At 52.0% G+C, this 16,098-nt stretch overlaps 1 protein-coding gene across 3 annotated transcripts in view; it reads left to right on the forward strand.

Annotated features, from left to right (window-relative positions):
• PBX1 (PBX homeobox 1) overlaps nucleotides 1–16,098 on the forward strand; it is a 100,010-nt gene continuing 83,912 nt past the window's right edge. For 2 of the 3 annotated variants that reach the window (XM_015869741.2, XM_015869739.2), the window contains exons 1-2: nucleotides 2–494; nucleotides 2,651–2,724. In XM_015869741.2, coding sequence (XP_015725227.1) covers nucleotides 304–494; nucleotides 2,651–2,724 — 265 coding nt within the window. In that variant the 5' untranslated portion in view covers nucleotides 2–303. Of the gene's footprint in view, nucleotides 495–2,650; nucleotides 2,725–16,098 lie in introns of all 3 variants that reach the window. The other variant, XM_015869740.2, reaches the window with a different exon arrangement.

A 16,098-nucleotide genomic window follows, 5' to 3' on the forward strand; every position in this document is an offset into this window, starting at 1 on the left:
TTTTTTTTTTTTTTTTTTTTTTTTCCCCTCTCTGTCTCTGTGTGTGTGTGTGCGCGTTTTTTTTCCCTCCTCCTCCTCCTTTTCCTCTCCACCGCCGAGCTGGAAGGCAGCGTGAAGGATAAATAATAATAATAAGAATAAAAAAGCCAAGAGGAGGAAGAGGCTGCGGGGAGGAGGAGGGGGGGGAAGGAAAGAAGAAGAAGAAAGCGAGCAAGAAAAGAAAGCGCGGAGCCAGGCGGGCAGCCCAGCCGCCGCGGCCGGCAGCCAGCAGGGAGGCGGCGGAGCGGGAGCCGGCGGCCGGAGATGGACGAGCAGCCGCGGCTGATGCACACGCACAGCGGGGTGGGGATGCCGGGCCACCCGGGCCTGTCCCAGCACATGCAGGATGGACCAGGCGGGGCGGAGGGGGAGGCAGGCAGGAAGCAGGACATCGGAGACATCTTACAGCAGATCATGACCATCACGGACCAGAGTTTGGACGAGGCGCAGGCCAGGTGAGCGGAGGGCGGGCGCGGGGAACTTTACCGGGGGGAGGCGGCGGGGGGGAGAGCAGCCCGGCTCGCAGCCCTTTGTGCGGCTTTGTTGTGCGGCGGGAGGGCGGCTTCCCCGCTCCCCTCGGCTCGGGCTGCTGCTTCCCATCCTCGTTTCCATCGGAGTGGGCGTTAGGAAATAATTTTTCCTCCTTTTCTTGTAACTTTGGGGCAGTTCCTCGCAGCCCGCTCGCTCCCGCAGCGCGGTGCCGCTGCCCGGCGGGGCCCAGCGCCGGCTTGGCGAGGCCGTGCTTCTCTGCTGGCAGGGTGAGCGCACCGCCTGCCTTTCTGCCTTTAATTTCCTTACCCTATTCTTATTTCCCTCCCCATAAACCCCAGGGTATTCTTAGAGAAGGAGGGAAAGGAAAAACTGTAGGGTATGGGGTGCGAGCGAAAGTTGGGGAGAGAAGAAAACACCATCCAACTTAAAGGCAGGGTTTGAGGGGTAAATAATGGGAATTAAAGAGTCGGTCGGCCTTGTTGGGGTGCACTCAGAGTTCACCCAGCGTGAGGCCGAGGGGTGCAGTGCCACAACATCCCCTGCTGCTGGGAGAAGGCATGGAAGCACAGCACAACTTCGGGATAGCTTGCATGGGGAGCGCAGCCCTCACCCCACTGCTGGTGGTGCTCCTGGGAGCAGGACGACGCAGCACACTTTCTTCCCATCTATAGGGCAGAGAGAGCTCTCTTCTCCTGGAAGTTATGGGAATTAAGAGCATTTAGGGTGCTTCTTCACACTGGTCCAACTCAGCTGCCCAGACCCGAGCAGCCTTAAGAGGTGGTGAGGTTTTGCCTCGCCGGGCAATTCCTGCACCATCTTCATAAGACTTTTTGCTGCCAAACACTCATTATTTAGCAGAGGTCTTTGGCTTTGCATTTCCTGCACCCATCCAGCTATCATAGGGGTGTTCTGCTGCTTTTTTACTTCTTGTTGTTTTCCTCCTTAACTTTGGGGCTCGGCCTCTTCCCCGCAGTGTGATTTGCAGCAGGGCCCCACTGGTGCCCCTACGTGATTTGTGCACCCCAGTTCCTGCTCCCATCTGCTAAGGGGCGCACCGTGGCTCCGCGAGGTTTATCCACCTTTGGGGATGCTTCGTCGGCCGCATAAATCTCTCCCAACATGTTGTGGGTGGTGGGGGGGAAGTGGTGTGAATGTTTGCCAGATGTTCACATCGGCTTCGCGTGTTGTTTCGGTTGGTAAACAGAAATCCCGTAACCGGCGCCTGCTAAGAGCAGCCCTTCGTACCACACAGCCCTCGGCCGAGTCCTCATAGGGCTGCAGGAGGAACCCACAGCCATCCCGTGTTGTTGCTTTGCAGGCATCCAGCGGGCTGTGAAACCTGTAAAACCACCCTTAAAAGCTCTCCATTGCCCCAAACCTACAGGCGGAGGGCGGCCAGCCCCGCAACGCTGACCTGGAGAAGGGAGCATAGAGCGCATAGAGCGCAGTGCCACCGCTTCCCAGCAGCACCAGGCTGTGTTTTGTAAATACTTCCTGCCCCAATTGAAAGGAATTCAACCTTACCACCTGCAACGAAGCTGGGTGCACACAAGGAGTGCGGCACGGGTGCGGAGAGCCGGATTTATTTCTCCATCTGCGCGCGTGCCTGTGGCTGTGCGTGTCGGTGCTCCAAGTTGGGCGCTGAAATTGCCTGGGTTGACAGCTCTCAGCAGAGGATGTTTCAGCACTGGGGGGAGGTGAAGGAGGGGGGGGCTTTTCTTCCCTCTGCTATGCAGGATGAGGATGAAACACATGGCTGGCTTTAGTTTGGAGGTGGGAGACGGAGGTAGCCCGCCGCGGTGCTGCGTGTGTGTGAATGAGAGTTAAACCAAGCCTGGCTTCTGAGCTTCCTGGCTCGGGGAGCTGCTTGCCTTGAGAGCAGCTCAGTAGCAAATGCTGCATTGAAAGCCATTCAAAATTGGCCTTATTTCTTCCCTTTCCACTGGGGAGATGGCTGCTGGCCGCTCCGGTACTGCACCCCCGAGGTCCTAGCAGGGCTCTACCCCAAGCATCCCCCCACCCTTGGGGCACACCAACAGGCTGCTGTGAGTCTGGGGAAGTTGTGGCTGCACCTCATCCTAACCTCACCCCCTTTTTTTTTTTCCCCTTTTCTCTGCAGGAAACACGCTTTAAACTGCCACAGGATGAAGCCGGCTCTTTTTAATGTCTTGTGTGAAATCAAAGAAAAAACAGGTAGGGAAGCCACGCCGTTGGTTTTGCTTTCTGCTCTTTGAAGGTGTTATTCCACAAAGTTTGTGACCCCCCCCCCCGCCCTGATCCTTGTGTGTGGGAGTGTTTAAGTGGGGAGAAACAGCTCACTGGTATGCAGTGCTTCTGGCGCTGGACTCGACTGATGTGGTTTGTGTCTGCCGGGGAGAATAGCTTGGTTTAGTTCCTATTGTGGAGCCTCTTCTTATGTATTGTCTTTTTTTGGGGGGGGGAAGAGGAGGGAAATCAGTGCAGTTTCTCTCTTGCTCTGTTGGTATTTTTATGTTTTTCCCTTCCTTAAAGCATGGCACTGCTTTAAGAAAAATAATTGGCTGCAGAGCGTTGCGTGGAGGGGGGGGATGAAATAGTGCAGCGTTCCTGCTGTGCGTGCTAAGGTAAACCTAAAGGTTTCTCACTTTTCCTTTTAATAATTTTGAAGGAAGGGTTAAAATGCTCACGTCTGCCAATCATCCATCCTGGCTGGTGTAAGAGCAAGTTGTCAGCTGCCTTCAGTGAAAGCAATATATTAGATTGTTAGTTACTTTAGGGTACTGTTGTTTTATGACATGGGGTGTTCTCAGGCTTCTAAAGAAGCTAATGACATGAGAGCCTTGGCTCTGCCGTTTCCCACTTTCCAGACCTCCTACCATGTACTAACACACTTATAACACATCCCAGGGGGGCATTTAAATTTTAAAAGCAACAATTAAAAAATAGCAGTCATCAATCAAGGGTGATCTTAAACAACAGATGCTCAGGGAAGGACATTTAGCAACATGCACCACTTATTTATTTATTTGCCGGAATCCCTTTATTTTTTTTCCTTGTTCTTCTTTTTTTTTTTCCTTTATTGAGAGGAGGGGTTGGGGGGTGGAAAAAGGGCAGAGCAGGAAGGCGGTGTGGAGGGCTGACTTGTGCTAATGCCTTTCAGGGCCAACCGAGGGGTGCTCAGCGGGCTCTCAGCTGCCTGCTTTCAGCACGCGGCAAAGTATCCTGCTGCCCCCCCCCACTTTTACAACGAGGACTGTAACAGTCAATAATTCATATCTAAACCATATAAGCAAGGGCATGACATGAATGAAAGTGACAATAAATATGATTGCGCTCCGGGTTGATATACATTGATAGTTACACATAAAAAGGGAACAGCTTTCGGAAACCTGAGTCTGGGTCTTACTTTCTTTTTTCCTTAAATATATATGAAACCTCCTAGCGCGAGCAGCTGATTGAAAATACAATTACTTGACTTGTGCAATATATATGAAATGACTAAACGGGCCTATTGTTAAATGTTGTTTGTGCAGCTTGTAGCCCAGACAAAGCACTACGATGGCATTCAGCTCCAAGCCCTCACCGAGCAGCCCTTCGTTGTGTAGTTTGCACAGTAACACGCGATGGGTTCCATAGGGGAACCTCTGCGGAGTTGGTGCTGTGTGTGAAGTGGTGGAGGCTGTGTGCGAATACATTTTACGGCCGCTGTTTAGGATTTTTGCTGTGTGCCCCTCTCTGAAATAGGAGCTGTTGGGTTCCTCTCCTTCTTCCCCTTTTATTTTGCTTTAAGCAAAGAAGATGTTTGCTGGTGTGTGTGTGGTGCTGCGCTGTTTGGCAAGGTGACGGGTACTGATGCCAGGGTACTCATAAAGTTATGGGGTGGGGATAGGCACGGGGACTGGGCACGTTCATTGCCTTTAGCAGAGTGAAACCTGGTGAGGTGGTGAGCAGAGCTGTGCTGCTGGGGATGACTGATGTCCAGGTTGGGGCTGTCTTGCCTTTCTAAAACTGTTTGCTGCTGTTGTGTGTGGGTTAGGTGGATGCACTGCTTGCTGTACAGCAGCCTCTGAAGAGGCTGAATGGAGGTGCCTCTTGGAGCACTGTTTATCTCCCTTTGGATATGGTGAATTTTGCTTTGCAAATTAAAGAAACCTCCTCCCCTTTCCCCCTTCTGCATCCCCAAAAGTCACACTTTGTCAGTGAGCAAACGGCCAGATGGTATTTTTCTTTCATTATTGCTCTGCGGGCCCAGCAGTGGCGGGAGGTTTGCCTGCTTTTTCTGGGGCCGAGGGCCCCGCGTTCTCCCCTTGGTTGCAGGGTCTGTGTGTGCAGGCAGTGCCGTGTAAGCTGAGCTGACCTCTCCCTCTGCTCTTCCCCTTTGGGTTCCCTTTCTATGTCATGAGAGCTGCTGCAGGAGATGCCGTTGGTGGGCACCGAGGGGTTTTTGACAGTGCAGCTTCCCCCGGTGCTGTGGTGTGCGATAGCATTCGCTCAGTTGCCCGCTGCCTGATTTAAGTGACTCCAGAGCCTCACGGAGACTTTACCACCGTCTCTCGCAGCGTTATGGATAATATTTCATAGTGCTAACGTTGCCTGAGCAAACCCAAAGTGTCTATAAAGTTTTGCAGAAAAATAGGTTGTCTTTACTGGCCGAAGAGTTCCCTTCCGCGCTCAGCCCTTTCAATGACATTAAAGCACTTATAATCATTCTCTGGTTTCTTTTCTAAAGCCGAGCAGTTGGAAGCCATCAGTTGTGTTTTATCCTCAGGCTCTCTCCTTTGGGTGATGTTTGTTTAGAAGTAGTAAAAGTTGAGAGTGTTGGGGAGCATGCAGGGGAAGAATCGCCGCTTGGATCTCGGAGTCGCCGGCGCTCATTTGGTGTGCGTTCACTTGCAGTTGGCTGCTTTGTTATGAGCTGGAGGGGCAGGACTGCCTTCAAATGGCTGGCTGGCTTTTTGGAATAATAATTATGGAAATGGGAGGCATTGTTGTCCGGAATACAATCAATTGCTCCATCGATAGGGTTGAAATCGGAAATTGCATTGTGGATTTATAGAAAGTTTGAGGGCAGGGATGGGCTCTGACTCTGTCTCCTCTCCCCCCCACAATCCCGTGTGTTTTTTTTCCCCCCTTTTCTTTAAGCTGTTCTCTGCATGAGCAGAATAGCTAAGCAGAAGGAGCAAACAAGGCGTGCAGACGTGGTGGGGTCCTTGGATGGCAAACTGGAAAATATCTGCTGTCAAAATGCAGCGGCGTCTCTCGGCCGCGAGCCTCCAGCGCCCATCTCACTGCTGGGGACCGACAGAGGCGAGCGCAGGATATAGGGCTGCTTAATCTCATTCCTTCTCCTTAAGAGCTTTTCCTATCGTTTCACTTTCCCTGCTCTTTTGGGGGAGGTGAGGGCGTAAGGTGCACGGTACTTCTGTCAAGGCCTTGACTTCTTCCTGCAGAGCCCCTGCTTGGCTTTTCGCGGCGCAGGGATTAGAGTTGAGCAGAAAAGCGTGCATACAGCCAATGGATGGAATTTACTAAGTGGAATATTTATAGACAGCACTGATTAGCTGTGCAATTGTTGTCGAATAATGGGTTTGTTTCTTTAATTTTAGAACATAATAGCTATATAAGGTGCCTCTCAGCTACCTTTCCCCGCGCATTATCTTCACCAAACTTAACTCAAATCAGATCTTTGGAGGAGGCAGGATTTTTTTTTTCCCCCCTACTTCTTCATCCTTAACACCCCTTTGTTCTCTCCAGCTCTGTGTTCAATTAACACCCCCATCACAGAACTGTAGCCTTTTTTTTTTTTTTTTTATAATGTCTGTTACTGTATTTCACTTCTGACACCTCTCTTCTTATCCTTGCCTGCCGTTTCTCTTTAATCTAGCAATTACGTTATGAGGTTTCTTTCTCTTTCTGCCCTCCCAATGGAGGCACTGCATGAGGGGCAGCATGCTGTGCATGGGGCTGGTGCTCCCTGGGGTCTGAGAGTCCCTATGGAGGGAGAGCAGAATGTTTTTCCCCCTTTCCTTTGGCCCTGCTGAGGGCAAGGCCTGCGTGTGCAGGGAAACCTCTGTGCAGCTCCGGGTAAATTGCTTCCAGAAACCCAGTGCCTTGAAGGGAAGGGAATGTGCAAGGGCTGAAAGATAGGGATGTTCTGGAAGGGTTGAAAGATAGGGATGATGGTATGGGAGGGAAATGATGCCTGGGGGACGTTGGCTTGAGGGGGTTAAGCTGCATGGCTGTGAGGGGCCTAGCTGTGGGGATGGAACCCAGTTGCCTTAATGGGAATGCTCCAGTGCAGCCTGGTGACTCACAGGGCAGCAGCAGGCTGCCTCTGTGGGGTGGGACTCCTTTCTTTGAGCTTTCCTCCTCAAACAAGGTGTTGTCCGTCAGGGCCTGTCGAGGATGGGTAGCATCGCAGCAGCGTGCTTGCAGCGAGATTGCTCTTTCTTCCTTTTAATTTTGTATTTTCTCCCTCTCCCCTGGTAGCATGTGGCTGGAGCTCTTTGAACGGAGCGGGCTTAATTAGTTTAATCAAAATTGGCCTCCTGCAATTCACCAGGGCAGGAGGTGGAAGCGGGGGCTGCCAGCAGGCTCCTCAGCCCTCCCCTCAGGCAGCACAGCGGGGCCATGGCTGGGCCTTATTGCTCCGTGCTCTTTGGGGAGAGAATTGCCCAAATGTCAGGGCTTTGTTCTGAGATTGGGATGTATTTGGGGTGCCTGGTGTCAGATCAGCTTCCTTGGTTGCAGTGGGTGGGGAGGCCTTTGGGGTTGGCTGCTGAGCCCCCTGCCCCAGCTCATTGCAGGCAAGGGGCTGAGCCCCCTGTGCCACACATCCTCCTGTCTCTGGTTTAGGGGCAGATGCTGGAAAAATGCCCACATAAACCACGTCTAATGGTGATGTCCTCTTAAGGATGTGTTAGGGGTCTTCGGCATCCTATGGGTTTCTGTCCACTCCCCCTGTGAGTGCTCTTGGCTTCCAAGTGCTGTGGTTACATCCAGTCTGGGGATGGAGGGTCTGTTATTGGGCTGTGTAGCTCCGAACGAGAAACTCAGAAGATCTTTCAGGCCTAAATTTCTCCAGGGAAAACAGCTTGAGTTCCCTTATTTGAGAGCAGCGAAGGGATTTCCCCCTCTGAGCGCTGACTGTCTGCAAGCAGAGCTTTTTTAAACGGTCTCAAATGTTGGATTTATTCCTGTTAGCAGGCTCGTGCTCTGTGTGCTGGCCCTAGCTTCGAGGGCAGCAGCTGTAAACAAAATGCAGAGAAACTCAGACAGTTTCATCATGGTTTTCTTTTTTTCTCACTCCTCCCCCCCCACCCTTGTCACAAGGAAATTACTGCATGCAGCAATTCTTTAGGGGAGCAGGGTGGTGTTTTAAATGTAAATGGGTTTGTTTGCAGTGAGATGCACTAAGCTCTGCTGCTGTTCGTGCTTCTGCTGAATCAGAGCTGGGGATCTTGGCAGGGAGAACAGAGAAATACGGGATTCCTCCTTTGTCACTGGTGTAGCACCTCATTTCCCAGCTCTTGCTTTAATCCAGGAGCTGCTGTGCTCTCTGTTGTTGAAGCTCTGCAGAGGATTTTGTCATCTTCTGAGAAGCTGCATTAAGCATTTTCCTGTGTTTTTCCCTCCCTGTGTTTGGAGTTGGGGTGCTTTGGGATGCAGGGAGCCCATGCTGTTGGCTCTGTGCACTGGAGGGGCTGTTTGCAGTGCGTGCACCTGGTGCAAAATAAAACTCTCCAGGCAGCTGCAGGAGCAGAGGGTGAGTTAGTGTCCGGATAAGTGATATATGCATATATACATGTATATGTATTTTTTTTTTTTCCCTAGCTCTTTGATTTTTCTTGTTCCCTTGTATTCCTTGGGCAGTTTTCTTAGTTAACGAGTTTCTTTATTCTATGCTTGGTTTGGGGGTTCATGTGGGGGGAGCAGTGTGTTCCTGGAGGGCTCCCCGCTCCTGTGCTGAGTGTTTTGCTTCTGGCTGCCAGAAGGAACACTCCCTTGCACAGCTAGGATATATGCTTTCCTGCCTGTACAGCACCTAACACAAGGGAACTCGGTCCTGATTCGGCCTTTTGAAGGAGGTAATGTGATTTACAGCTGTGGATCTGGTTAATAATCTATAGCAGCTTCTGTATACTCAGGGGCTGCTTTTATTCCCAGCCAGGTGTTTGCAGGCTGGATCAATACATCCCTGTTTGCGTGGGGACAGTCCGTAATCTAATAAACCTGGGCCCTTCCCCTCCTCAGCTTGTGCACCTTGGCTCTCCCTGAACGTCCACACAAACTGTCTGGGTTTGGTTGCCCTGGCAAGTGTTCAGGAGGGTGGCAGAGCTGTTTGGGAACGTTATCAGACCTCCTGACTGCCAGTCTGGAGTAGCACGTGATGCCTAAATGCTGCCAGGTTGCATTAGGTGCCAATATAACAACGTCTGCCCAGCCACCCAGCTTAGTGTTTTGGAGGGCTGGGCAGTCAGCTGCTGCGTACGGTCTGTCACAGGGGCACTGCATCCCCCAGCAGCTGGCTGAAATAACACAAGGTGATGGGCACTATGGATACAGACTGCAGAAAGCCGTGGCATGAGGAGGCTCTGGGCTGAACACATTATGGCATGGAGCTATTGGGCCGCCAGCAGGGCCTTCACATGCAGCAGTGCTTGGGGTGGGGAGCTGCTGGGGCATTACCTGTGCTGGGATTGTGTTGGAAAGAAAAAGGCACTGAAGAATTATATCTCTTGGCCTTGTTCATGAGCCCTGCCCTTGTGTGTTTTTGTTGTGGTTTGTTTTTTTTTTTCCTTCTTAAAGTCAGAACGATGTGATCCTGAGACACACAGTCCTGCAGCCATGTGTGAGCTGTAGAAAGGGGTGTGCTGGGTGGGGAGAGCCTTTTGTGCCCTGCTGCAGGACTGGGGGCCGTTCTCTGGTCCAGAAAGAAGCCTGCGCATCTGCTGCCTGCTGTAAAACATAGCAGGTTGGCCCTGAATGCCGTCTTCAAGCTTTCTGGGCTTTCACAGGGCTTAGCTACTTCTTCTAGGGACACCCCAAAATGGGCTTTAGGAGGGGGGTTTTGCAGCTTAGGGTGCTTCTCTTGTCTCAGCAGTGTTTTTCAATCAGGGTCTCCTCCCTGTAGAGTCACCTTTTCTCTGCTCGCCTTCTGTTGGCCGTTGCTAATCTCCCTTCCCCAGCCCTTAATAGCTTTCTTCAGGCCTGGCGAGCAGAGCTGGGGAATGGAGGGAGGAATCCAGGCGATAGCTTGGCTGGGAAAACCTCTGCATACAGATTGTGCTTTACCAGCTGCTTCCCCCAGAGCTGGCAGTGCTGTGCTGGGGAATGGCCTTGCCTGTCCCCAGTCCATGCACTGAGGAGCATTTTGGGGAGCTGATGGAGCAGATCACAGCAGTCCCATCCAATGCCTTGACAGAACGGAGCCTTGTCACTGTCCTCGCCCTGACCAGCGCGTTCAGTTTGCACGGCCTTTTATTTATAGAAGCCTTACCCGAAATAGCTTTTTGCCTTGCCCTGAGCAGCCCGAAGGGTTGTTTTCCCACCCTCTTAAAAATATACAGATCAATTGAACCCCCTTGGACCAGGCAGCGCTGCGAGGAGTCACAACAAGCTGAAATAACTTTGCCATTTTACTTCAGTCTCGATGGAAAAACAAACAGAGCTGCGAGTGGACCCAGCCGGACTTTGCTGCGGACGGCTGGACTTGTTTCTCATCAGAGTCCAGACTGAGCAACTCGGTTCCTTGCTTCCCTCCCTTCTCTCTGTGCACGGCATTTTGTAACTACACATTTGGTGTAGCCCGGCTGGGCTGCCTCTCCTTGTTACCAGAAGAGGAAAATCAAGTTTCTCTCCTGGTTGGATAACATTTTCAAATTCCAGAGTGATGTCGATTAGCAAAATTAACAGTGGCAGGTTAAGCGGCAGAAATACCGTTCCGGTTGCTAAGTGTGCATTGTTCCTTGCTGCTCCTTTCCCAACTTCAGCAGTCCCAGTCCTGCACACGTTTCCGCACTGCAGGTTTCTTTCCTTCTAATCCAGTGCCGCTCTTTCCTTTGACGCTTGATACGCACGGGGCTGAAGCCAAAATGAAAGTGAATCTGCTTGTAACTCTCTGAAACGTGCCTTTCTCAACCCAGCGTTAATGTTTCGAAGCCCAAGCTGCTTGTGGGTGTGTGTCTGCTTGTTTACACAGCTCCTTCTTTTCTCACGCATGGTGTTTCTCAGGTGAAACGTTAGGAATGATACAATACCTGGCGCCTGCTGGTTGCAGCGCCTCTGGGTGGGTTGGGCTCCATGTTCAGGCTTCGAATGCAGCTCTTAACTTGAGCAGGCTCTATCCTTAAAAAGGTTGCAAATGTATTGGCTCAGTCCTGAGTACAAGTCCTGTGTGCCTGCTAAGTACCGAGGGCTCTGCATGTCTCTGCTCCCAGCACAGGGAGCAGGTGGCAGCAATGGTGTTTCTGGGGGATGTATTATCGCCCTAGAAAATCCTGGCTGCTGGAGCTGGTCAGCAGATGTGACGTACCGATCAGGATTGGTGATAGGGGGGTTGCAATATACTTTGCTAATGGAGAAAAATCCGAGGTGAGATTCACTGATTTACGCTTCCAGCAGTGTGGAATGAAGCAGCGTGAAGCGCTTTGCTCAGCAGGCTCTTAGCAGCCCGCTTTTCCCTTTGTACCTCAACTACTCCTTAACTTCATCACACCAATACAGGTGCTCTGTTTGGAGGCACAGAGCCTTCTGCAGGCACCCAGAGGAGCAAAGCATCTCCTTTTATCTCTGGGCTTGTTGCTTGGGGCAGGCAGCACTGGCTCCTGCAAAGCCCTGCTGTAGTGCTGTCCCCCAGTGACCACAAGGTCACGTAGCACAATGGCATATTTCCGTATATATTTTGCTCTCCCTCAGATAGTTAAACATGGTTCTTCTGGTCCGGGTGCTGCTGGTGGAAGTGTCCCGGGAAGGATTATCAGGAGGAGCGCGTGGGCTGGGGCTGCTCCTCTCCCAAAGGTCCCTGGCTGCTATTTGCACATCCTGAGGTCTGACTGTGGCTGGCATTTCCCTGCTTGGCTGGAATTTACTTTCCTTCTGGCAAGGGCATTCGGTAACATTTGCACACCTGGGCCGCTTAAGCTATGGAGGGGTTGGGGGAATATGGCAGAGAAGGTCACAGGGCAAAAGTGATCTTTTATCTGTGCTGTTCTTTATTGGCGGCAGGCAGCGGTGGGAGCAGCTGTTAGGCGCTGTGTCCTCCACCCAGCAGAAGGAAGGAAGCCGCATTACAGAGCGTGATGGTGCCCGTGCTGCCATCTGGGCCCTGCTGGGTTGGATGCTGGGTGGATCATTGTTGGCCCAGGCTGCAGAGCTCCGAGCCTGCTTGGTTTCTTCCTTTTTGTTGTGGTGATGGATCAGTTGGGTAACCAGGTCTGTGTTGCTGCGGGTGTTTAGTTTGTTTTACTTTATTTGTTTCCTATTGCAGAAGGCTCGTATTTGCATTCGGTGCCACTGGAAGGGAGCAGAGTGAAGCCTGGAGTGACAAAAGGGGGACATGGATGATGTGTGCTAGTGTGGTGGAGGTTCAGGAAAACCATATGATATGAGACTAGATAAAACACAGAGAAGGACGGAGGTAGAGGAAGTCCCTGATCTTTAAATGAATCTGAGGCTGTTACTGTGCAGCAGAAAGGTGGCAGAGTCCATGCTGATGGCAGGACAGGCTTTCTAATCCCTTTTCTCCTGCTGGAAGATCCCTCCTGCTCCTTGGTGTGGCTTGGCCATAGCATGCTATAGGCCTGCGTGGAGCTCGCTGGGTCCTGAATATCAAGGCATGTGGCTGTAGGCAAGGGCGGAGGACAGACCTGCCTTATTATATACGTAGGCTGTGATTGAGAAAGGAACTGCACAATTAGGAGAGGTCCCTGCGGTTTGTGTTTGAAAGGAGCTCTATTAGGATAATTTTTGAGCTCCTGTTTAATCAGGAGGCTGTCTGCTGATTAAAATGGAAACTGCTCGCTCAGGTCCTGAGCCTTGCTGCTGCGTGTGGCAGGCCTCCATCGCTCCGAGTCCCCTCGTCCTGGTCCCTTCTGGTTTCCTCTGATTGTATTTGCTTCTCCTATTAGGGCTGCGGATCAGGGTGCTCATGGGCTCCTGTTAGGTGCTCTGCCTGCCCACCTTCCAGCTCCTCTGTGTTAGGTGCCTCTGTGTGCTCCCTCTTAGCGTGTGCTCCTGGGGGACGTGGAGGAGGCCGACAGCAGAGGGAGGACCCCATGTTCCCAGCTTCTGCGTATTAGCTGTCTCTTTGCCTGGATCCTCTGCAGAAATGAGCTTGTTTCCCATTCCTCTCTTCTCTCTCTGGTCTTTGCGTGCAGTGGGTGGATCTGTGGGAGGGCTGGAGCTGCGTGTATCTTTGCACAGATGAACCCGAGCCTTGATCCTTTCTGCCTCCACGAGTCCCAGCTCTGCTTTCCCTATCCTGCCTGGTACTGAGCACTCATCCCCCTGAGCAGACAGGCCAGGCTGGAGCTGCAGTCAGTTCTTCCTTGGTCAGCTCTGCAGCTCTCTATGTCCTGCACTGGATGTGCTGGGCATTACACGAGGAGTACAACTTTTGTCTTGATCAGGACTGTGTGTTCTGCGTGTTGTGCCCTTAGTTAAGGGAAACCACTCCCTTGCCTTCTGTGGTTTTGCTGCTTTGGGCTGTTTTGATTGTGTACCACGTAGAGCTGGCTGATGCAGGGTTGTTTGACTGCTGATAGGGAGCAGTGAGAAAAGAGATGCATGGTAACCTACAGCACCTGGTGCTCAGCAGATCTCTTGTGAGCACTGCAGGGCTGCACATGCAGATGCAATAACTGTCCTCTGTGGTGTGGCACAGGGCTCTTCTTGATCCCCATGCTGTGGCACTGGGGGGATCAACTCCTTTTGCCTCAATAGCTGCAGTGTGAGTGCTCAGTTCCCCTGGTTGGTACTGGGGAGGGGATGGGGAACATGTTTTGGGCTGCCTGGCCCTCAGTGCATCCCAGTATCCTTCCTCTGTGTTTCCAGGGAGGTCTGTGTGTAAGACAGCTCTCAGTGCTGCCAGCAAGCTTCCATTTAACCGTGCCACTGTGGGCCTGTTTTTTTTTTTTATTTAAAAAGAAAAATAAATTTATTAGGAAATTCCCATTGGGTTGCTTTAAAAAGCGAGCCCTTGTGGCTGGCCCCTGGCCCGCCGCTAACAGATTTGTTTGAGAAAAGGCTGCGTTGGCATCCTGCTTTATTGAACATGCCTCCTGGGAAGGCGGCTTGAATATCCTTCTGTCTCCTCGGAGCAGGGAGCTCTCAGGACTGCCTGCCGCCATGGGGATGGGGAATGCTCCACACTCCCTTCCCCTCCCACCCCTTCCCCTTGTTCAAGGCTCTCTTCTTTTTTTTTCTTGGTGGAGAGAGAGAGAGCTCTGCATGGTGCGTCCCACTCCATGCGGCTTTTCTCTTTCCCCACGGAGTTCATCCAAAGTTCGTATCCAGACGATGAACAAAGTGGCTCAGACCTTTTCCTGACTCCTCACCCTTTGTCCTCATCACTTAGTGACAGACAGGAATCAAATGCCACAGACAGGCTGATGGGACCCGGCTCTGTGAAAGTGGGGAGGGGGAAAGGTCCTGGGTGGGTGCGGGCTCATCTTTATTGAGGGGTGGGGGGGAGATTTAAGAGAGCAGAGCTGCTTTTTTGTTGAAGAGCAGTGATATTTTTTTGGCAGAAGCTGGATGAATTTTTAGTGACAATAGAGGTGGGGAAGAAGGACCGGATAAAGTTAGCCTCGGCTCTTAGCTCTGGGTGTGCCTCTGGTTGCAGGCAGGGGAAGGAAGGGGCTAAGGGCCATAATGGATCTGAGATAAGGGTGCCTTGGAGGCAAGAATGGAGGTCACTCTGCAGATGAGGCTGTCCTTGGGAATGGGGCACAGCTCGCCTCTTGGCTTCGCCATCTCAGCTTGGCCAGCTTTTGGCTTGTGCTTCTCACTGCAAACTTAGAATCGTACTCGATAAGGCTGGGAAAGACCCCTAGCATCATCTAGGCCAACCATCAACCCATCGCTCGTGCCCGCTAAAGCATGTCCTTCAAACTTGCTCCTTTCTGCCTGCTGCTGCTAGATGCTGCAGGATAGCACTTACCTATCTCGTCCAACTGTCAGATGCTTCAGATGAATCCCGTTGATCCCTCTTTCAGGTGTCTTCCCCACCATTCACCTTCTCTCATCTTTCTTTACATGAAAAATAACAGCTTGGCAGGGATGTCTGGAAGATGCGGCTGAGGAAAGGGTGGCAGCGCCTCACGGCAGGGTTTTAGTGGGTGCTTTCATGGAAGCTGTGGCACCGAGTTTGGCAGGATTGGAAGCATGGATCTGACAAGCCTGCAGGCAGGTGAGGTTTCTGTGGGAAGGCGATCATCATCCTTTGCTGGGAGCTGCTCCATGAGGGTGCTGTGGTTCTTCAGAGGCTGCTTAAGTCATCTTGTGCCTTGCTTCTGTCTGCATGGCACAAACCTGCCTGCTTTCCTCAGGGGTTTTGGGCAGAGGGCTGATGTCCTCTGTTGAAGGTATGGAGCCTGGACAGAGATAGGTGGAGGGCTTCTTGTACTGTCACACCCCCAGGAGCACAAGGTATGAGGCATATTTGGGGCTTGGTTGCTCTGGGTTAGCCCTTTTTGCAGGGAGACACAAATATCCATCCCTTACGCAGACAGACTCCATACCTGGCTGTTGGAGGCCCTGCCGTGAGCTAAACATGGAGGGGCCCTGCATGCCTCCTTGCAGCACTTGTGTCCGTGCTGGGGTCACCTCGGAAGCAGCAGGAAGGGGCTGGGGATTTGCAGGCATTGCCCTGTTTTGTTCCCTGGTCTTGCAGAGCTTGCCTGGCCCCCAGCCAGCTGCTCTGACTCACAGGGCTCTTCTTGTGAGTCTCCTACACCCTCCATTACCCGATCCGAGCGCTTCCCAGCGTGTCAGCTCTTGCTGTTGTACCATCGCAGAGCAGTGGCCATGAAGGGAGCTGTGCATTTGCACGCTGTGTACCCACTGCAGGCAGGTGCTGTTAGAAGGGACTGAAGCGTGGCTCTCTGCTGTCCTGCTGAAAAAGCCCTTTGCAAAGCATCCTCCTGCTTTATAGGGCCTGGCTTTCCTGACCCCACAAACGGCACATGTGTCCTTAGGGGCACTTGCCCTGTATGTGAGGCAGAATAAAGATCTCTGTGGACGTTATGAGAAGCAAACTTGGAGGCTTGATCTCTTCTCTATCTCTTATCTCTGTGCTGTGTTAATAGCAGCAGTTTTGGGTGCTGTAGGTGGTTCCAGGGTGTCCTTTAGAGCAGTCCCGCAGCAATGAGGGAAAGGCTACTTCTGTTCCTATGTGCAACAGGTAACACTTGGAGAGGGACTATAGCAGTGGGAAAGACCTGAAGGCTCCTCCATTACTCTCCAGTCTCTGGTTAACACAGCGTGTGAACAGGAGGTGACAAGAGCCGTGTCAGAACTCTGTGTGCTGATGCTGCAAGCCCCGAAGTCCCTGTTGAGCAAAGGTGGGTGTGAGATGCTTGGAAATCC

Source organism: Coturnix japonica, chromosome 8 (genome assembly GCF_001577835.2).
Source record: "Coturnix japonica isolate 7356 chromosome 8, Coturnix japonica 2.1, whole genome shotgun sequence".
Classification (NCBI taxonomy): domain Eukaryota; kingdom Metazoa; phylum Chordata; class Aves; order Galliformes; family Phasianidae; genus Coturnix; species Coturnix japonica.